Source organism: Seriola aureovittata, chromosome 2 (genome assembly GCF_021018895.1).
Source record: "Seriola aureovittata isolate HTS-2021-v1 ecotype China chromosome 2, ASM2101889v1, whole genome shotgun sequence".
In the NCBI taxonomy this organism is placed as follows: domain Eukaryota; kingdom Metazoa; phylum Chordata; class Actinopteri; order Carangiformes; family Carangidae; genus Seriola; species Seriola aureovittata.
In genome coordinates this window covers 7,778,806-7,801,316 of record NC_079365.1, presented here as the reverse complement: position 1 = coordinate 7,801,316, position 22,511 = coordinate 7,778,806, and the positions used below count along the sequence as shown (strand labels likewise).

Genomic DNA, 22,511 nt, shown 5'->3' with positions numbered 1-22,511 from the left:
GCACCTTTGAGAAGCTGAATGTCTGAAATGTGTTGAAAAAAATATCAGTCTATCTAATATCAGTTTTTTCTTTTCTTCAAAACGAAGAAGCTTAATGCTCTTTGTGCAAACCTGCGTGAGCATGCCTCTTTGAGGGCTGGGCCTCATGCGAATGTCAGCTCCGTCGTACATTATAATTCCACCCCAGATCTTGAAGAGCGACACAGTTCCAAAGCTGCACTCGCTCCTCTGTGTAGCTCTGCCATGGAGGGAAAAAGGGGGCAATAAAAACTGCTCGCCTTTTGTTCAAGAGACATTGTAATTTAACTGTTGGTAGCAGGCAGTGGCAATTGGCCTTAATAATGGTCTCTGCACTCTAATTGTGTAGGGATTGGCCCAGACCAGCCTTGACTCACAAGCCCTTAATGCTACTGTGTCAACCAGCGTCGTCGCTGAGAGAAGGGAACAGAGCAGAAGAGAGAGGAGAGATATGTAAAGAGAAGGAGGGAGCGCTGGAGAGCAGAAGAAAGTCTCCCACAGCGGAAGGGGATAAAGTGCACTTTACCATTTCCTGTTCCTCACAATATCACATAATGTTAGTGTAATTAACCTCAGGAAATCTGGCTTCATTAATCCCAGTACGGATGTGAACTAATAGGTCAAGTATACACCATGGCTGAAATAATAAAGGTACAGTATGGAGATGTCGACAGGTGCAGAAATAGAAAGGACTCCATAAGCTCAACTATGAAGAAGTGTATTTTTTCTAATGCTAGGACTAAGTGACCATAGGTGAAACAGTGAAGTGGTGTGACCCTGAAGGAAAGCTTTTATTGAATATGATCTTTATTTCCTTGTTTTCATGCTCTGAAACTCAGCACAAAACCTTGGACCCCATTGGTTCCAGCAAGTTTCCTGTCTGTTCTCATCTGCATCACGAAGAGAGGCTTTTTCTCTATAAAAAGACTGATCAAGCCTTATCTTTCCGAAACATGAAATCCACTGGGAAAAGCTGGACTTGTAGCCATTAGGCACTGTCCTCTGTGCCTTGACTCGCTGCCGCCTCAGCCTTTGTAGTTAAAGGCCGGAGTAAAGCTTGTTTCCATTCAGCTGGGAGAGCTGGTCAAAGCCATGAGACCAAACAGCTCCCAGCACTTTTTTTTCACAGAGAAATGCTTGAGTTGTCTGGATAGTTTTTGGAAGATGATGTGCAAAAATTCTCAACAGAACAAGATCTTATGTTTTCCCTGGTCTCCTGCAGGTTTGACAGGATTTTTGAGGAAAAGTTTGAAAATTTAGAAATGGAGAGTCTTAAATTGGGTAGAAAATAGGAGCTCCTCGCTGGAGACAGGCTGCCATTTTCATGCTTGTTTGTTTCCTTCTTTGCTGCTTTCTCTCTTTACACGTACTCTTGCTCAAACCATCTGCCATATAGGTCCTGTGCGACTTTACTTCAAGAGCTCTTAGTGGCTGTCTTCATCAGCTGAAGATCTGCCGCAGAAAAACAGCTTTAATTGGTACTGAGGGGGGAGGGAAGCAGAAGGGGCTGTACGCTTCACCACATTTTGCGAATGATCAAGAATTGCATTCAACCAAGCTTCTCCTTGGTACAGGCATTTAATGCTGACAACATCGCCACACTGGCCCTTTTTTAACATTATCCCTTTTGTACAATAAAACACAACAATAAGATTATTGAGTAGAATCCTCTTCAAATGAACCCATTCATTTTAACACCAACAAGGCAAGCGGTGAAACTCCATCCACTGATTCACTTGGAGCCATATATCTCTTAGGTTCCATGCAGGTAAATCAACTTATCCAGCTAACTGTAATATTTCAGGTTGCTCTGTCAATATCCCTGATCCTTGAATTTACCCTACTAAACACAGTGCTCTGCAGCCAGAAAGACTGAAACAGCAAAACACCATTGAGCTGCATACAAGAACTTGCATAACATGGCAAAAAGAAACTCTACAGAGTGCAGCCAACAGTGCAGTCCGATCCATTCCATCAGGCAATTTGGCCATTTTACCAAGGCCACAAGGAAAGCTTCACTACAATTAGGCTGACAGAAATGGCCTCTCTGACACATTAGAGGAAACGAGGAATGTTTCCCCTCCTTCTCTTCTCTTTGCACTGTCGGGGTTCTGCAACGCTTATGTTGTTTCAGAGGCTTTCAGACATTAGCTTCTGTTGTTGCTCTAGCTTTGGAGACATTTTGCAGCCCATTAGCTGCTCTTTTAGCCCCAACCACTACTCAAGACCAGTGAAAGAGAGGAAGGAGTGGGGGCGAGATGCAGGCAGAGTGAGAGAGAGAATGTGCTCAAAGCATTTCAGTAGGTACATCTGGAGCAGAGGTAGAGACTTCATGTGGACGATTAGAAAATATAATCTGAATTTACAGCAATAGGTACAGCATTTTGGGAAATTCGTTTTCTTGCCAAGAGTTAGATGACAAGATTGATGTCCCTTCATTTGTCCGCTAAGTTACAGCCAGCAGGGGGTTAGCTTAGCCTAGCATAGCATAGCACTTCTCAAGAGGGATGTTCCTGGGGGGCGGTTGATTAGTTTACACCAAAGATTCCTGATGACACAAATTGAGACTTCCAACTACTTGCAAAAGGATATGGTCTGCAACAAGGGTTGCCGCCCGTCCTGTATTATACAGGATCATCCTGTATTTGAAAATAAAATGCTTTTGTCTCATATTTTCATACACTCATTTCATATCTAAAAAATGTCTTCAAAGTGCTCGGAATAATGTAATGTTTAGTAAAACCAAACCAGCTATAGCCTTCAAGTGGAGAAGTTTATCAGTGAGCAGCAGATCGACAAGCGTACTGTGTGCTGTGATAAAATATACGTCACAAGACGTCAGCGTCAGTGGTTGCCTTCTACAGATAAAAATAGCAGCACCCTCAGTCGCTGTTGTTAATGATGTCTGAAAGTCCGCAAGTGAAACATAAGAGGCTGTTGAGATATAGGGCAAGATGTATCGGTGGGTCAGTCCTGTCCCAGGCAAGTTTGCATTTGAACTTTTTCAGTCATCCATGGAGGGATGTCTGATCTTAAACAGCACGCTGCATCCCTTATTTTTTCACATAGAAGGTGGCAACCTTATCTGCAATATTAAAACCTGCCTATTTACACCAATGCGACTAGAGGAGACGGTGTGTCGTTTCCATAGCAACGACTCTTTACTTCAATGTTTATCTCAGCTTTCTGAAGCTCAGCTCCATGCTGCTTTCAAGGGAACAGGACGAGTAGAGTATCATCTATAAAATTTCACCTTATATGTCAACTCCTTGGCATTCGCCGTAGAGGAAAATAGATAGAGGGATTTACACCGCTGCAACTTTTCTCATCTAGTCATGAACCTTATATTCTTTAATTAGTCTATGAATAAAATGAAATGTTAAACATGGGACATTTACCAGGTGTAATGTGCCTGGAATAGCACAGAACAATTTCAGGTAAAACTCCATTAAAAAATCTCCTAAATTAATTCTGCCCTATTTAATGCTAAAAAGTCACATGCTGTATAATATCCGACACATCTGACATATATGTTTGTCTGTTTTACTTTTTGCAAAAGAGCAACATATCTGCTAAATGGCACACAACAAGAAAAAATGCCACCAGTAATATACTGAATACCTTAACTACTGATTCTTATCTTCTCCCACTTATGCGCAAACTCCAGTGGCTTTATTGTGTGAATAAGTGTTTTGAGGCCATGAATACCTTCTTTGCTTTGAGTTTCTTTGTTTGTTTTGTTTCTTTGTTTGTTCTTGTTTGTTCTAAGCTTTTTTGCTCCCTGGTATACTAACAATAATGATACTAGTAGTATAGTAATAATAATAGTAAAAATATAATAAGAATATAAAGAACATAAGAATAATAAATACTTGTTTCACCATTTGCTGTAAAAGTGTATACTATTGATAGTACTTAGAAAATACTAAGAATAATGACCATAATAATAATTGTTATAATAGACAGAATAATAATGAACATTAATATTCTGGGAAGACAATTAACCTACATTTTATTCGATAGGTCCACAACCTATCAGGACCTGGGTAATGGATAAGAAAAAAAAGGGAGAACCACTGACTGTAAACTGTGGTAACAGCTAGGCTCTGCCAAAAGGTAACAAAATCTGCCAAGTAGCACCTCAAAAGCTCGCTCATTAACATGTTACACATCTAAAAATAAAACAACAAGCTGATACAACATGTACAAGAGGTTCTTTTAGACTGAGCTAAGCTATGTGTGGCATACAGAGCCATCAGTGAGTTAATATACCTACATTATTATTATTATTATTATTTACAGGTTTAACATAATTTCCATTTAGTACAGCTCATGTTCAGAGTGTGGTTAAAATTGTCTGTGTTTTATGATAAGAAAAGGTTTGTTTATTGTTTGAAAAATGTAATATCATGTAGCAGTATGTGTCTAACTCCGACCAGCAGGACGAGCGCGTTCGCTACACTGTGTGTGTTCAGGGACAAGGGAAGTCTCGCGTGAACACGTTGAGAGAACGAGAGCACACACTTGAGTGTGAAATCACTGTGTGTGTGTGTGTGGCGAACGGTGATGATAAAGTATATGTTTGCTCTTTACAGAACAAAATAAAAGACTTCAAATTAAATGTGTAGTGGAGGGCAGCTTCACTCTGCACCACGCTACATATGCTAACCGGCTACTGGCTCTAGCTATATAGTTAGCATACACACATGAGAGTGGTCAATCTTCTCATCTAATTCTCAGCAAGAAAGCAAGTAAGTGTATTTCCCAAAATGTCAAACTATGTTTTGCCTTCAGCCAAAGCATGTAACACTTTGTGAGCACACAACCAGCAGAGATCAGCTGAAAGCCAGTGGTAAGGAGGGGTGGGAGAAAAAAATGGATTCACTTCAGTATCACAATTGTTTTTTAATAGTTTTTTAATCACCAATCAATGGCTGTTTCCTGAATCCATATTAATTTTATTATTTACATTAAGCTAGTGTAACAGTAGTTGCAGCTAACAGTTAGCATGGGAGCTAGCTGGTTAGCCCAATAGAATCAGTGTGTGGCCAGAGGTTGCCAGTTTCCTGCTCACAGTGAATAAATTCTCATGTTTAACAGCACAGCTGACCAGTAATGGATTAACTTTATGCTAACTGCAAACAGCTACCTGCTAACAGCTAACAGCTGACTATTGTTGTCCGACCGTATGTTGACTGGAAGCTTCAAGCTCACAACAACTTCATCAACACTTTCGGCCCAGTCGAGTTTGATGCTTTAAAATAAAAGCCCCAGTGGTTCCGCGTTGATTCATTTTATTTTAACAGTAATGTTCCTAATGAAACATTTTTCATTCGCGTGACTTTAAGACAGAGCCACAGGGTTTAGCAGTGATGAAGTAACACTCAGAAAGACTGAGTGACATATGAGGATGAGGAAATACAACTCAGTCTCTACATAGTCTCTATAAGTGTAGGATTTAAGTTTTTCCCATTGTCTATTGTTAAAAAAACAAAATCGCAATACAAGTATCGTGATAGTATCAAATTGGGAAATACACATATCGTCCCAGCCCTTGAGGCCAGAATATTGTAGCCTAACCAGCAGTAAATACAGTTAACCAATGTGTACTGTGGTTTTGCCAAGACAGAGTTAAGGTACTTTCCAGTGCAGGTGATGGAGTTGAACAATTTGCACAGCTGGCAGGAAAACCATAATCAATCCAGAGATTGTAGATAAGGGCACTAAAACCAGCCAAGCACAGCGTTTTCTCTTATCGCAATTACACCTTGCCCTCCTGCCTCAGGTACGGCCAATTAAGCTGGGAGAGGATGCGCCGGCAGCCACTTCACATTGAGGAGGCCTATCAGACGACTCCAAACACACCCTATCTCTGCTGAGGGGGGGGGGGAGCTTGTTAAGCACAGGAATACGCAGGGAGGGTGCGCCAGTGAGTACCGTTTTCCTCTGCAGGTATATAATACATGTTTCTGTTTTTCCAAAAGCACACATGCTAAAGTATGAAAACAGAGATTGAATGAAATGAATGATTTTTGCTGCGGTGAGTGATAACACCTTCTGGATGGCTCTGCTGGCAGCGTTTCATGATGGGACCAAGGGTACATAGACCTCGCCCTAACACTGCCTCCCCTCACTCAGTCATCTGTTTTTTAATCCATTCATTACTTCCCTCTTCTTCTGCCTTATACTGCGGAATATCATTCACATTATGTGACTACTCAGCAGTACAGAAAAGGAAAAAAGGTGTGGGAGAAGAGAAACCTCATGCGTGTGTTTTGATGTCAGAGCCGGAGGGCGGTTAAGAAAGGCAGTGATGAGGTCAAAATCAAGGATAACACTCAGAATGAATACAAATCTTTGCCTATTGTGATTCCTTATTCCCTGCTCTTTGTTTAAGCCTAACTGAAGTGAAAAAAAACCGCCACAGTGTTGCTGGCTTGGCAATGAAAAATTGATCACAAACGCTTCTCTGCTGCTGCATATCACTGTCTCCTCCACCGGCAGATGGAGGTTAACCAGGTACACAAAAATAAACCACAACTGCTTGATCTGAACCACAACTTTACACTTCTCGTCCCTGTCGCCACTCTGAGGTTTCAAAGACCAGACACACAGCATGTGGTGTTTTGTCTACACTGTGTGATGCCACCACACCAATTTAGCTCAACAATTTTGCCCCAAACCATTAGCTTTCATGGGGCAGAGAGCAAGTTCAGAGAGATCACTTCTTGTCTCAGTGCCGTACTGAAACTCGGATAGGAGAAAAGTGGCCGACAGAGATGCTGTCATGCTGCTTACAGGGCAAACTGGCCAGAGCGCACACACACACACACACACAGGCAAAATAAGCATATAAAAAAGTACTACAGTACTGTAGATGGACTTTCTCTTTCAGCCGCTTTGATGAAGTGATTATAGTGTTCCTCCAAGAACAGGAAATCATTAATAATAGCACGACATGCGGAGTGAAATTTGAAAATAAAATGAAAACAGAGGCTGCCACAGTGGGGGAATCCATCTACTCTCTATTAAGACTACATGGAGATACATTCTATTAAAGCTGCAATGAGACAAAGTGAAAAAGATACTCATTGGATACTTATTGAATAGTATTAGAGTCAAAAGGGGGTAAATTGACTAAATAGGTCGAGGCAAAATGCGTGCAGGGAAAATATGCTAAATTCTAATCCTGATTGGCCACATGGGTCTGCGGATGCTGCTTTCATAATTGCCTTTGCTTGATGTTTTTCTGCTCGTTTCAACATTTGCCGTGACATGCAATGTGATGGAGAGGAAAATAGCTTTCTGGTGATGCAAGTGATTTTGCGGAGTCTGTGGCTCGTTTCCTTCCACATCAACACAAACAGCCAATCCGCTGTTGCTGGCAGAGTCTACGCACAGATGGCTCTGATTCAAGGGAGTGTACGGCTGCAGCACTTACCACGTTCACTGGACAGGGTGGTATCTGTCACAGAAAAAAAAAAAGGGGGGGGGTAAGGGGAGAGAAGAGAGAAGACGATGATTAGAGCATAATAGGTTTCAGTCAAGTGGCACTGCAATACTAAAGTCACCGCTAAACAAGAGAGCAAAACAGATCCATTTCTGAGGATTAATGGAAAGTCACAGGCAATACCCAGACAGTGACATATACAGAACATGGGGCTACTATTGGTGAAAATTTGCTGTCACAACTGCATAGTCGCTCACATTTGTCTCTGTCTATTATCCAGGCAGCACCATTTAACCAGAATACAGTTTGTTTTCTCTCTTATACTTCTTGTCATTGCCTCAAGCAGTGGGATTCATCATTATCTTCAAACGCTTGTTGTGATGTCTATATTGCTCTTGTGCTCACTCAATGGAACATGCGGGACGTTGCATATACGCGTCGCACACACTTATGTACATCGTTGTGGGTGGTATTTATTCAGACCTTGGCACCACAGCTGGGTGACAAAAACACAAGAGGCAGCCCTGGAGGCTCTTGACGTCTCTCTCTCCTGGTTGCCTGCCCTTTCATGTCCTCCAGCTGGGTTGCTTAGTGAGATTTGATCAGAAGCAATCTCCATGGCTCGTTTTGCATTCGTTGCCTACATTTTTCTTCAATCTAGAAAAGCCTGAAAACTGACAAAACTTATAAAAGTACCAACTCTGATTAGAAACACTTTCTGAACTCTAGGTTTGAGAACAACCAATGTTATCATGAATCCCAGCATCACAGTGATGAAAAATAAGTGTTATGGGACAGGCTTTCTGGTCACCCCAGGCCCACACTCAGGAGTAACGCTGTATATCATTCACTTGAACTTTGCTTTTTCACAAATGTTTGGTGAGAAATGCTGACTAGTCAAACTGTGTCACTTTCTATCCACACTGGTGGCCTGGCTCTGAGAATGGAATGTTTCCATTTTTGTTCAGACTGAAATACCTCAAGAATTATTGGTTGGAAGTGCCATGAAATGTCATGCAGACATTCTTGGCCTCTATTACTGTCCTACTGCTTTTATTGTTGGAGGGATTACAGACACTGATGTTCCCCTGAGGATGAACTGCAATAACTTTGGTGCATGTAAACACACTAAACTAATATGGTGAACATGGTTAACGTTATACCTGCTAAACATGAGCATGAGAGCATGCTCATGCTAGCATTTAGCCCAAAGCACCATTGTGCCTAAGCGAAGTCTCATAAACACTGTTAGCATGGCTGTAGACTCTTCATCTTGTTACGTGGCTTTAGTCCACTGTATGTTGTCAGGTAATGTTTAGCAGGTAATGCTCTGATAGATGACACACTACCTCAAAGATGACATCAAATGTAATGGGAATTATGAGAAAATATACTAAATATCCAACATGTAATCATCACTCGGTGTGTTTCAGGAGACCCAGATGTCTCAAGCAGAAGCTTTTATTGAAGCTTGGCCAAAAAAACATCATCCCACGTCATCCCCTCTCTCTATCCCAGATTTTCCTGTCTCTCTCTCTCTCTCTCTTCACTATCTGAATAAAGGCAAAAATAACTTTAAAAAATCATATTGTGATGTGTGGGAATGGTCTTGGATTTTGTATTTCATTTTCACTGAAGACAATAACAAAATGATGATGATGTGACTTTTTGCTGGGGTCTCTACCAAACAAACATGTTCCCTTATGTCTGGAGAATATGAATTGTAGGCTGGGGCATCTCTGTAGCACCACAATGCTTATAGTGTTATGATGTGACAAAACATTGCAGCTCTTTTACTGTGATTTTGATAATACATGGATCAATTGTTAAACCCTAATACTTACTTCATGTCCAAATAAGGTTATTCCTCACAGAACTACATCATGTCCATATTCATATCTTACACGTGCCAAGATTTTATCATGCACTTAAGCATTAAACCACATTTGATCTAAATCAGGTTGTGTATCTGTCCTATTTACAGAAGACTTGTGTAACTTATCTACCCTGAGACACAAACACACTGGCTGAGGGAGGTAACAGCCATAACAAATAGCCAGAGAATTAGCTTATCATCTTCAGCTACATGGCTAGGGTCTGTGCTACAACCTTGGTTGCTATGACAACTGCCAGTGGGAACTGACCAGCTGGATGCTATCAGTGTCTTCTTACTCATCCTAGAGACAAACAATGGACTATTGCTTTTAGGACCGACTTCTAAATGACCTGTGGGCTGCACTGCCTAATACTACCTAAAGACCTGGATCCCAGGAAAAATCCCTTCACACTTGGAAGCTGTCATTAAGAGTTTTTCGCACTTGGCAGCTTGTATTTGTGGTACATCTTATTTTAGGCCTAGACCAAATGAGATTCATGGAACTGAATACCATTCTCCATTTCTCATTTGTGTTAATTAGTTGTGCTACTTTCTGTTGCTTTTTTGCACATGTATTCCTTTGGTATTACAAGGTCAACATCCACCATATTTTCAGTAATTATCCATACATGTTGTCAGGAGACTGGGCTGGACTACTGGTCAGTCTGGTGTAAGATCACACAAGTGTAAGAGCCTGTAAGCTTGCTCTGCCGTTGCATTTACTGGAGGCTGATTTGATTGTCTGCTAAATTATTAAAATTCGAATATAAAATACATACCCTGTTTGAACAAATGTCTCCACTAGACTGATTAAGTTACACAAATTTCTCTTCAAGCTTTCTTTATTTTTCAATGTGCATATGTATCTTAGTTGTCTGTGTGGTTGCGGTGCACACTCGCAGGATCGATGACAGCTTTCAGACTCTTTGGTAGTAGTTCATGCAGTTTGTGATCAAAATGCATAAATGCCAATGAGTCGTGCTTTTTTCCACTCACGTCTCACCATAAATCCATTCAAGTTCATCTTAAAAGCTCTGCAACTTTTTGACTTGTTTACAAAAAGCAAACACATCACTATCTAAATGAGAGTTTTGCTTGTAGACAGCCCGACTGTCTCCATTCACCCTCTCCATGTATAAAGGCACCCCACTCTATCCCAACAGAACTTCGCTCCGCACATGTTCAATTATTCATCTCCCTCTGTCAAGAATTCAGCCTTGCTAGCACTTGCCAGTATCCCCCACAAATTGGCAGACAGGCTCATATTTGGCATATGGTGCAGAGCAGTGCTGCTTTTCCTTCTCTCACAGTCACAAATACACATCCACATACACACTCCAATGATGTACCATGTCTATCAGTTTTGTAAGTGAGATCCCCCCACTGAGATGCTGGGCATTCGTCCACAACCTCTTTGCAACAGGTTTCAAGGTTTTCAACAATAGCACTGTACACGCTGTAACTGCCAAATCAACCACAGCCCGCTATTCACAGGAATAAAAAAACTCCAAAATTTATGATTTGGTGTTGCAACTAAAGGGAACATCCAGTCTTTTCTGGTGAATTCACAATATACAGCTACTCAGGTGTTTTCAGTTTCTCTGGCTCATTAGACCTTTTTTTTTGTTTGAAGTTGGACAGAGCTTTTCTAGCAGTTTGCCGACAACCAAACTGTGGGAGAGAAAAAAAGGTGTACGTTTTCCCGAGCTGTCAGATGCCACAAAGCCACAAAGTGAAAAAAGCCGGGTCAAGGAAGTGTCACTCATGCACATTGTTCACACCCACACATTCCTGAGAAGAGGTCTAATCAGATTAACTCCAAACACGTGTGGGTGCACCACCAATGTGTAGGGGCTTTGATGAATCAGCCACTTAAGTGTCACTTATGCAGGCTTTTTTCACAGGTGGGAAAGCACAGGTGTAAACAAACAATATTAATGATGGCTGAATTCCATTTAGCTGCTCCAGTGTCAGGGTCATGGTACTATGCATGCTGGCTCACTGTCCTACTGTCATGACCTCCTGGGACACGTGAATAAAACAGAACCATTGTTAATCACAAGTCAAAATGTATGCAGTGAAAAGGCCTATTGACAGAGATGTACATGTATGTATTGTGTGTAAGCTGATGTTGTATAGTTGTAATATACACACCCACTGAGCATTGGGTTATAGTCAACTAAAAACTAAGAGATCTATTACTACTAAAACATATAGATTATAAAAAGACTTATTTCCAAAAAGGTCAGAATCTTTGTTGTAGTTTCACCCCCTTCAGTTTTACTTTAAAACCATCAGCAGCAGCAAGGAGTAGTAGGAAACAAAAGCTAATTAATACCCGCTGATTGCTTCATTGCATGAACTAAGCTTGTGATGACATAGGTCTAAACTGTAAAGAGTGGACATCACAGTTACAACACTTCTCTTGATGACATTTTATTTTTAGTTTTGTATTAAGCACCCTTTAGTCACACACATAAGGTGCTGGCAGTGAGAATAAAATACAGAAAACAACCCTCACTATAGAATGTATAGTAATATTTACTGTCGACTGCACACACTCTGAGTCATTTTCACAATCTGAAATGTGGTTTTTATCGTCTCTGATAGTTAGCTTGTGCACTCCCTCGAGGCAGAAAGAAGAAAACCAGCCAAAGCCTACATATAGCTGTTCCACCATCCATTGCTGTAAGAATACATCAGTGGGACAAACTGATCTGCTGCAGCTGGCTAAACTGAAACATAGAACTGTTGAGTATTGTATTGCAGCTCATTAAAACATGTCACCACGGTTAGAATTTTCATGTTGTTTTACAAATGGAGCAGTAGTTGTGCACTGTCTAAATCAGGACACGGAGGTGGATAAATAAATACCATTTAGAGCCTTCAAAAGCCTTTTACTCAATCAATGTTATTTTCTGGATTTCAAGAGTGGTCAATCAGCAGCACTGAAACACGGACGTGTCCTGTCATTGTGACGATCCTGTGCTGCTTGTGTTGTCTTTGCTCTCCAGTGAATAAATTACAATTCAAACATCCTGCATTCTTGTCTGGACCACACTATTTGATTTTTTTCAAATTCAGCCAACACATTTGACCTGGTTCTTTATGAAGGGCTCTGCTACTGCGAAATGAATCAGTCAAAGCAAGTGGTGATGTGGACTCCCACATATTACAAACTCATCCAAAAGGTCACAGTTACTCATTTCCTTCATCAGCGACATAAAGAAAACATATTGAGCTTTCACAAAGCACCAAATTACATCCGCAGTGTCTGTTTGATAACCTTTCTCTCTGCGCTTGGCTATCCACAATCTTCCCATCGCTGTGAGTGGTAAATGTGTCTGATGTTTCTACATTAAAGGTCTCAAATTGTAGAAAGTGAGATTTCCCTGTCTTTCTTGATTATAAAGCAGGTCTATGTTCTATATTAATATTGCGAAAGTATCAAAACACTCAAATGCACACAGAAGCGAACACAGCCTGTATTCAGTAACTGTGCTTTAAACCAAGCCATCTGGACTTCCTTATTTTGTGATGTCACAACTTAGTAAGCCAATCAGAAGATTAATATTAATGACGGACACAAAATGCCCCGTACTTTCTATAGCTCCAGAGAAAAGCATGAGACAGGGATGTTTTTTGGTTAAAACCACAAATATAGCTTATTATAGATATCAAAACTTAAATAAAACACCTGAAAAGTGTAAAATATACACCTTTAAAATTGCTTCAGTTCATGTGGATAAGAATTGTTTATTATCTTTTATTTTATTAATATACTGAAAAAAAATACTTTTCTTACTATTTATAGGCTGAAAGATTTAAAAAAAAAAGCTGTAAGTCTAAAAAATGTTCACTAACACGTGCTTAAAGGCAGTCAACATGTTCACAATATCCAAAACAATGTGTTAAATCCCACACAGACGCACACACGCACTCTGCCACCTGCCATGTGATTGTGAGTGTGGATTGATGTGAGCGAGTCTGTTTGCATCTAGATGCGTCCTTATGCCAAATCTTCTTGTTGCCCTTGTGATACCTAATAACCGCAGAGCATTTCAGCTAATAAATAATACATTTAAGAGTCTAATCAAATTGAACAAATGAGTATGTCTAGAAAACTATTAATCAGAGAGCAAACGTGTATTTACAAATATAACACTGGCACAAACAATCAATTATTCATAAAGCGAATGCTGGGTAAGTGGGCTTCTTCCCGGGTGAGATGCTGCCATAATTGGAGTGGGACTACAGGAGTGCCGGCTGGTGTGTGTGTACATGTGTGCATGTGGGGGTGTGAGTGTGCCTATGTGTATCTGTGTGCTCACACACACACAAACACTTCTCTCAATGCGCCAAACTTCCCCCAAACACGACAAGAACAGGCAGAGTCGGCTCATTACTGCCTAATGAGTTGTCTGATTAGTGCAGAATACAAAAGCCTTATTGTCAAGCGCTGTATGTTTATTTTGATTAATTATTATACTAAAGTGACTGAATAGAAGCACAATGACATGGAGCATTAACGTTTTGTTGTAATAGGACCCTTGTGGAGTGAGAAATGATATATTCAACCCTCAATGCAGCAAATAAGCCACAGTCATTGCCTAAAGAGGTTTTATTTTTGCCCAACAGATACAATATGCATGTTTGTATTGTGCTAACATGCAGTTCAACCTTCAACTCCATATGGTAATATTAGGATTTAGGGCATTAGGAGATTGTTATTCCTTCCTTTGTAATGTTTTCCTCTCTGCAAGATTTGTTAACAAAATAATGTGAAATTAAAATACCCATTATAAACTGAGATGGGATTGAATGCCATGAATGTGTCTGTGCTCACTGACAGAGATTAGCGTTCATGAGTCCTTGATAGCTAAAGGTATTGTGGCTTCTTTAAGTTATGGAAAGCATGTGTTATGTTTGTTTATACAAAGCTACATTCAAAAATGTATATTCACCATGCAGAATGATCAAGGAGTCGCTTCCAGTGATGAACCCACACAGAATTATCACCTGACTTCTGCAGTTTCCCTGCAGTTTTCAGCTGTATGGAGCATTTTACCATTTTCAGCACATTGTTTTGGTTTTTATTTACTGCAACTTTACTGTTTTGGCTCACTTTCACCACCTTCATTTCCAGCAGCAGCAAAAAAACTATGCTAATTTTGGAGGATGTAGTTTGTGGTGCTGGTTTGTGGAAACACCTGTTAGTATAACACAATCCAATTCAACACTACAAGCTACAGCCTCCAAAATGACCATAAAGTTGAATCAACATGTCTCTAAAAGAGCTTCAACACAAACTGAACAGTATAACCTTCATGGAGCTGGGATTTATTGCAGGACTGTTGTTTTAGACTGCATGAGCATGTTTAAGTAAGGGATACCAAATAAACTGCCAACTGAGTGTAAATAAAAGTGGAGTGAAAAGTGAGATTGGTATACTTTTTCCTACCACTGCATCGTGATGAGTGCCAAAACTAACAAGTTCTAAAACAGACATATTGATTGTCAGGAAATATAGTTTTAAAGGCGTGAGCAGTGGAGCACCTGATGTACAAACACACTTGTGATCTGTCATGAGTCATGACTCCCTGTTGGCAAGTGTGTTGACAACAAGTTGAGTTTCGACTGGCATCACAGATTAACAGAGAGTCTGCGTCACTGTTTGTGATCCAAACAGCTTCTTTGGTGACCACACGTTTCACTCCTGTGATATTACATGCGACTGTACATCTGAGTGTGTTCTGCTGCAGAATGTGGAACGATTAATGATACCAGCCAGCACACCGGGGGATTTATGAATCTCTCTCTCTCGACGATCCTGATGACTAGGACGGTTTAGTTACAGTAAAAGTGTTTGACTGCACTCTTGTGGGTCTTTTTGTCATAATTATTCACTTTGATCGACATGTTTCTAGTTCAAAAGAAATGCCTAATTAGTTAAGTTTAATATGGTTCACATGCTTTGAAGCCAATTTGGCTTTACACAAGGTCTGTAACTACTTACACTAGTCAAAGTAAAAAAGCTTTTCAGTGCATCACCTCTAATGCACGTCTCTAAACTTGGATTATTATTGAGCCAAAAATCAAATGCAGATAAAATAGGATTAATGTTGAAATATTATCAATATTAGAAAATTTGATTCTATGCCTGTGAATAAGACCCATTTTCACTCCCTTAATTTGCCCCTTCCCTCTCTCTGCAGCCCTCCTCTCTGTGAGCAGAATGCCACTGCTATTGTCAGAGGAGGGACTGTATTGCTTGGCCTGTTGCTATGTACACACTTTAAATTAGAGGTAATGGGGCACTGCTGTTACACACACCCAACTGCCTATACGCTGCAATCAACAAAGGCCCCTTCTCTTCAAAGACAAGCAGTGCTTACGTGCACTGCACTCCAAGCTACCGGGGTGCACCGGGGATGTATTGACGATAACATAATGAACAGAACTTTGTGATTTAATGTGTCATGAAATCTCTGCCTTAGCTACAGACAAGCAGCAGGTCTAAGTGAGATTTCACCCTGTTTCACAGGTAGCAAACTTTCACACACCTCATGTTCACTCACAATACACCTGTCCAAACAAATATTTTCCTTATTGTCTATGAGAAACGCTTCAAACAGATTCAGAGGTTAATTCAGTGTCTTCCCAAGATGTTAGCTTCTAAATGTTCTCGATCAGAGAGCCTGTCGGCTCATCCACTAATTTCCCTAGCTGAGCAAGTTAAGACAGGAGGCTTGAGTGTCTCAGGCAACGGTATCAATCCCGCCAATAACCTTGTCAAGAAGAAAGTTCAGTCTATTCAACTAGGCAGCGGGTACTTAGCTACTTTTCTCAAACTCTTTCTCAAAATGTGTCAGACATTTAGATTAGTTAACATTTGTCAGCATTGGGTTTGTTATTTAAAAAGATATTCTTTGTTTTTCTGTATTCTCTTTCAAGAAGTGTCAATTGCATCAGTTCTTGTGTTGAGGGAAACAAAAGACAAGAGGTCAATAAGATCAACAGTGGGATGACTAACAAGATGAAAAAACTTTATAAATCAGAAAGGACAAATAACTAAAAACATGGGGTTACTAATTAGATAGATTCATTTTTACTACACTGTATCGACAGTGCTGTGTTCACACTAAAGCTAGCTCAAAATTCAGTTCACACAGATTTAAATGAACAAGTTCATGTTCACAGTTAACAATCTTGACTGAACTAAATTAGGTTCATTTCTTCCATTTTTTTTTTTGATGAGCTGATCTGTTCTTTTTCAGTAGAATCTCCTCTTATCCATCCATCCCTCCCCCTGCCCCCATAGAAAAATGTGCTTTTCAGCTCACATGCTGTATGCCGTAAATCGTCAGATGCCACCTTAAAAAAAAAAAAACAGTTCTTCTTCTACTGATATTTTTTTGTGTTTGGTTTTTTGGTTTTTGGTGCATTACCGCCACCTTCTGGTGCTTGAACGAGGCTCGCGTCGACGTTCACAAAGAACATGCTCTTTTAGCACAATAATGCACAATGCTCTGTATCGCTGAGTGACTGAACACGACGACTCATTTCGTGGCGTGATGGAATTTCCCACCTGGCCACCCGGCCAATGAATAGGTCCCTGCAAATGCATGACTTCTGCCGTCTCATTTCTCCGTACAATGTCAAGTCACAGTTGAGTAATTGTGCTAGCCTTCAATGTTCATTACCTCAAAAGCCATATCAGTCTTGTTGTGTACATTAATGTGTGCTGTATGTTGTTAGACCCTAAATATAAAATGAATCTGGCTTGTACTGAGCTATTTTTATTTTCTCTCAGCTAACATTAAAGCACTTTCCCTGGAGGCTAAACATATTTAATGGGGTGACTCAACCTTAATGTTAATGCAGTGTAGGTAGCGGCCGATTAATTGTTGTAGTCCAGTAGGTGGTTTCATTTCAGCATGTAAACATCTTGGCGTTTGTGGGTGCACATTGGCATACATTTATTCTCAACACCCATGCATGTTTGTCCAGTCAAAGCCAACAGTTTCAGCTTCTGCCTGATGATTAAATCCAAATGAATATGCATGTGCTATGCTCACTCACAGACACTGAACCACCATGAATCACAGTGCATAATGCACACACTTTCCTCTGAATGCAGCCTCCCAACATGCAGAGACAGACACAGAGGCAAAAAGCGGGAGGTGGGCGTGGGGTCCCTGCTGTGATGAACTGGTGCTGACACAGCCAGATGTTTAGTTAAAATGCAGAGCCCCAATGTGGGATGGAGGGAGGAGTTGACATGCGCTTCGGGGGCTTTAGGCAGCCAAGTGCTCCTCTGTAGCCGCCTTGCATCTCTGTGGGCAGGGTGTGCATATGCTTTGTGTCATATGATTTGCATTTGGCTGACTATGCGCGTTTGTGTGTGTGTGAGTGCATGTATGTATGCAATCACCTGGCAAATTACAGTAAATGTGAGAACAATAAATTGCATGTGTGTACACATGCCTCCATGTCTGTGTGCTTGACGAGTGGTACACTGAACATATGTCTGAATTGAGGTCTCCTGTCGCAGTTTCCTCTCGGTGGACTGTGTCAGAGCTGGAGGGCGATAGACTGCACAAGCTCACACAGAGTCAAGCAGAGCTCTCTCTCTCTCTGTCTCTCACTCACACTCACACACACACACACACACACACACACAGCTGACTCGATGCTTCCACTAGCATGCAGAGTCTGACACTGCTGTTTGGTAGAGAGCAATATCCCAATGGCAGAGCTTCTGCAAATATAATAAAGTACGATGCAGTGTTGGAGAAGCAACCAGCCGTGTCTTGTGTAAGCGATCACATTACCGACTGACGGCATCAACAGCCTGTCATCATCATCACCACCATCATCATCATCATCACCATCATCATCACTGCTATCATCATCTTCATCAACATCATCTCCGTCACGGTCTTCGTGCTGGCTCATTTGGGCATGCTGCAGTGAGCCATGATGGAGCGAGTGACAGAATGACAAGCGTCGGACTGTAATGGTCTTGAATGTGTTGTTCTAAAATAACTTGAAGCTGCAGAGGCAGACAAGTGGTGGGTGATGGGCTATAGACACATTCACAGACATTCTCGTTTTCTACAGCTCCACTCTTTGTCCCTCCTGTCCTCCTCTTTTGAAACTAATCTCATTTCCCAGTAGCGTGAATTAAATAAATGTCTGTCATTAAGACCAGTGAAGGATGCCGGAGGGCTCGGGGAGGTCAAGAGTCAGGTGGGCTGGGGAAGATAGAAGGTGCTCAGTAGGACCCTGTGGATCCACAGAGGCTGGGAGGGAGAAGTGGGCACTGAAGAGGCAGCGTCACAGCTTCCCTCTGCTTTTTTTCTCACTCCACTTTGTCACATGCCACACGTATTGGAGTGGGATAAAAAGGAAATTTGAGAAAAAAAAAAAAAAATAGCATCTAAATTGTTATGATAGAATAAGGAGACACTGCACCTCGGCATCAGCCAGGCAGGCTCTTACCATTCACACTGTGTCAACTCCCTGCAACCTCATTTAACCATTAAACCAACAAAGGAGCACCACTGCTCACTCACCAAGCAACCAACCCACCTCGGCTCCCTCATATCCCCTGGATTCTATTAACAACCTGCAGCTAACGGGTACTGTGAGCTGTGTATTTCACATCCACCTGGGACTCATCCTCGCAGTCATATCTGTCCAACATGTGACTATTAGGAGGCGGCTAAAGGCTGCCATCAATCCCTTAGGTGTCTATTTGATGATCCCCCCATGAGAATACTTCACTGCTACTCTTAGCTAACCTGCCACGTTATTTTAACAATCTCCCTTGGGTCTGTTAGGGGTCTATTATGTGTCTGCTGGAGGAGCTGCGCGGTACATTATGCGGTGCATGTCGGCATGCAGACACTGCTTCATGGGGTCTCTGTAGTGTGTTCTGGAGCAGGTTATTTGGCTGTGACTACCAAGTAAAGTGTGTAAAAACCAGCTTTTTTACCAAAACATGAAGCACCGCATTAAATAGCGAGCACAGGTGAGTGATATGAGTTCAGCTGGACTGAAACCAGCTTCATGACACCTGAGGATGTTTGATCTTTTTTTATTCGTTGGATTTTTTGATTTTTTTTTGCATTTCAGCTTTATTTGATGGTGATAATAGAGACTGACAGGGAAGGCAGGGGAGAGAGAGGGATGACATGCAGCCAAGAGCCATTCAGATGTCCATTGAAAGGACCCGTGTGAGCATTCTGACAGGTGGAGACACATGACATCTGTCATCAGGCTTTTTTACTGGAAAAAAAAAGGAAATAAAGTGAAATAAAGTCAGGCTTTGAAATGCAGCATCACACCAACCACACTGTTTCACACGCCCCCCTTTAAGCTTCTAAAATGTCAATGGTCTATAAATGTCATGGTTCTATAAATATAGCATTAATGTCAGCGATGTTGTATTTATGAAACTAAAGACTTAGTTTTATAGTAATGAAAATCAGGATTTATTCAACTAGTTTTTAACCTGTATCTCTATAGCTCTTTGAAATGGATTTGTTAGTGATGCCTTTGTTTCCAAACACTTATTATTTTCAAAATCAAAAGGGTTCTTCAGGACTGGTTATTACTTGGTCGTGCAGCAGTTCTTTAAAGGTCTGGTCTAACCACAGCTTCAGCTTGGTTTTTGTGTCTAGGAGTTTCTAGTGGTTCTGCATTGATTTCTGTGTTTGTGTTTGCTCCACTGTCTTTGGTTGTAGTTCAAAGAAAATGGCAGCAAGCAAGCAAGCCTGAAAGAGTGGGTCACATAAGAGGTGATGAGCTCAGTTGTGGGCACTGAGACATTGAGAAGGTCAAATGGAGCACTTAGATATGTGAAGGCACTAAGTGGACAGAGAACACACTTGTGAGGGACTAAGGTAGCACTTAGGGGCATTTGCTTTTTAGCACTTTCAGTGGCTTGGCCAAGTGTGTGTGTGTGTGTGTGTGTGTGTGTGTGTGTGTGTGTGTGTGTGTCTCTGAGTAACGTAACGTAACGTAACGCAACGCAACGCAAAGTCATGTAATGTGACACTGCTGTCATGACTCCCTGGAGGCTTTTACTTCTGCTATGAAGGAAGCACTAGGGGTGAGGGTACAGCACCTTTACTGACAGTCACTCTCTTTAGTGCAAATTTCCAGATCAATGACAGTGTAAAAAGAAAAACAATCAGATATTAACTTTTTTATATCCGAGAAGATATTTATATTCAATGCAGATTGCCAGATTGTGTGCTACTGAATGTGCTTCACTGGTTCCGAGTCAGTGCAACCTGTCCAACAGAGGTTGTTGATTCCCGGTGGATTTTTTTTTAGTGCTGGGACCAGATATCTGGTGAAACCTTCCACTGAGGGTGTAAAGCATAAGCAAATGTTATCCCCGGCCCGGACCCACTCACTAAAACATTGATCTATAGTGCCATGAGTAATTCAACAGTTGTACCTTTAAGTAGATGCTTTGTAACATGTCATGCTAATTCAAGATTAGGCTAACCCTTCTAAAGTAATGTTCTATTAACTCTGAATTGCATGTTTCTCTATCAGCAGCAGAGATACTGCTTACCTCCACCTTCTCATGTGGAGCCTGACAGGTGTCAAATAACCACAAATAACAACATGCATTATTCCAATAGTTTCAGGGAAGGGGCTGCAAAGAGACACACCAACAGGGAGTCTCTGAACAGGGTGAGGCACAGCAAACGGTTTCTCTTTGACTCTTTTCCTTCTCTGTCTTCTTTCTTTATTTCCCCAAAATCCCATAATTTCCCTCCATTCTCATTTCTCTGTGACTCAGTCATGCTCCATATGTACAGTATTTGCATTTTTATGAGATGACAATCAACTTGAACAGCAAACACAATAAAAAATACTATGCAATTATGCCCTCCACTACAGCCCACATAGGGAGCACATAGTTGCATTTGTGTGTCATGTTGTCATTTGTCTGCATAACTTAAGTGAGGAAAGCTTTCCAATAAAACCACCCCCTGTGGAGCAAAGACAACAGTGCTGTATTATGGGTGGCAGTGGCAGGAAAGCTGTGAGATTCGCCTCCTCTCTCCAACCCAGTCTCATATAGTAGTAGTTTAGTAATAAACTACAATCTGATCTACTCCAATACAGCTGCAGAAACCGGGCCAATATGTTGCCATTAGGAGAAATACAGCTGTCATCATGCAGTTCTGCAGTGACACCTCCAAACACTCAGATACAGATATAAAAGTCCTACTTTTTATTTGATACACATCTTTATTATTCTGGCCCTCAGAGGATTTGTTGGGAAAATCCAACTTTTGCTTTCTTTTGTGTGTTCAGGAGGGACAACAAAGATAGAAAGCACCCAAGTGAATAAGAACAGAGTTTGTCTGCTCCCATGTCTATTTACTTCTGCTGTTCTACATTTCAGAAAACACAGAGCAGAGTGTAGTATAGAGGCACTGCTGAATACTGTGGGGCTTCTTCACTAGGTACAAGTATCAAATCTTTTATTTATTATTAAAAGTTTGAGCAGAGAAAACTTTAATCGTCTGACTTTGTGCGTCTGAGAATGAATTAGCAGTAGCGCGGGGTCGTGTATTTCCTTTAGATTGCTGGCTTGTCGTACACAGACATTTATGCATCAACACAGGACAAACTAAGGCAGACAAACAACAGCTCCAGCCCATCTAATAACAGTGGGGCTTATCAGCCGCCTCTGCCTCCTCTAATTTTCATCAGTTTTGACAAGCCCATTAAATGAATCTGGGACCAAAAATAAACATGTTTGTGTTGAGCTGAAGTGACAGGCAGTGATCACACCTCCCAATGCTGGAGAGAGAGATACGACGACTTTTAATTAAAAATTCGGCCCCCGTGCACTGCAGCCTGGACATGATAAACAGGACTTTTGCCTCCAGCACACAAACTCATGCGATGGATTCTAGGACAACGTGTGATCCAAGACGCAGCACATTACTGGTGTTGATGATCATTAACACAGAAGCTGGAATATTCTGGAAGATTCATGGTGCGAGTGTTGGTATAGGGATTACAGAGCAATCCTTCCTCTAATCCTGATCTAATAGTAATGAGTTTTATTATCCTTCTCCTTGACTATATTAGTTGTGCTTACAAGGACTGAATTCACGATAAGAGGAC

General features: G+C 41.2%; 1 protein-coding gene across 2 annotated transcripts in view; it reads right to left on the bottom strand.

Moving 5' to 3' along the window:
* cdh4 (cadherin 4, type 1, R-cadherin (retinal)) overlaps positions 1-22,511 on the bottom strand; it is a 194,085-nt gene that overhangs the window by 109,617 nt on the left and 61,957 nt on the right. For both annotated transcript variants that reach the window (XM_056401263.1, XM_056401273.1), the window contains exon 3: positions 7,460-7,483. In XM_056401263.1, coding sequence (XP_056257238.1) covers positions 7,460-7,483 — 24 coding nt within the window. The remainder of the gene's footprint in view (positions 1-7,459; positions 7,484-22,511) is intronic.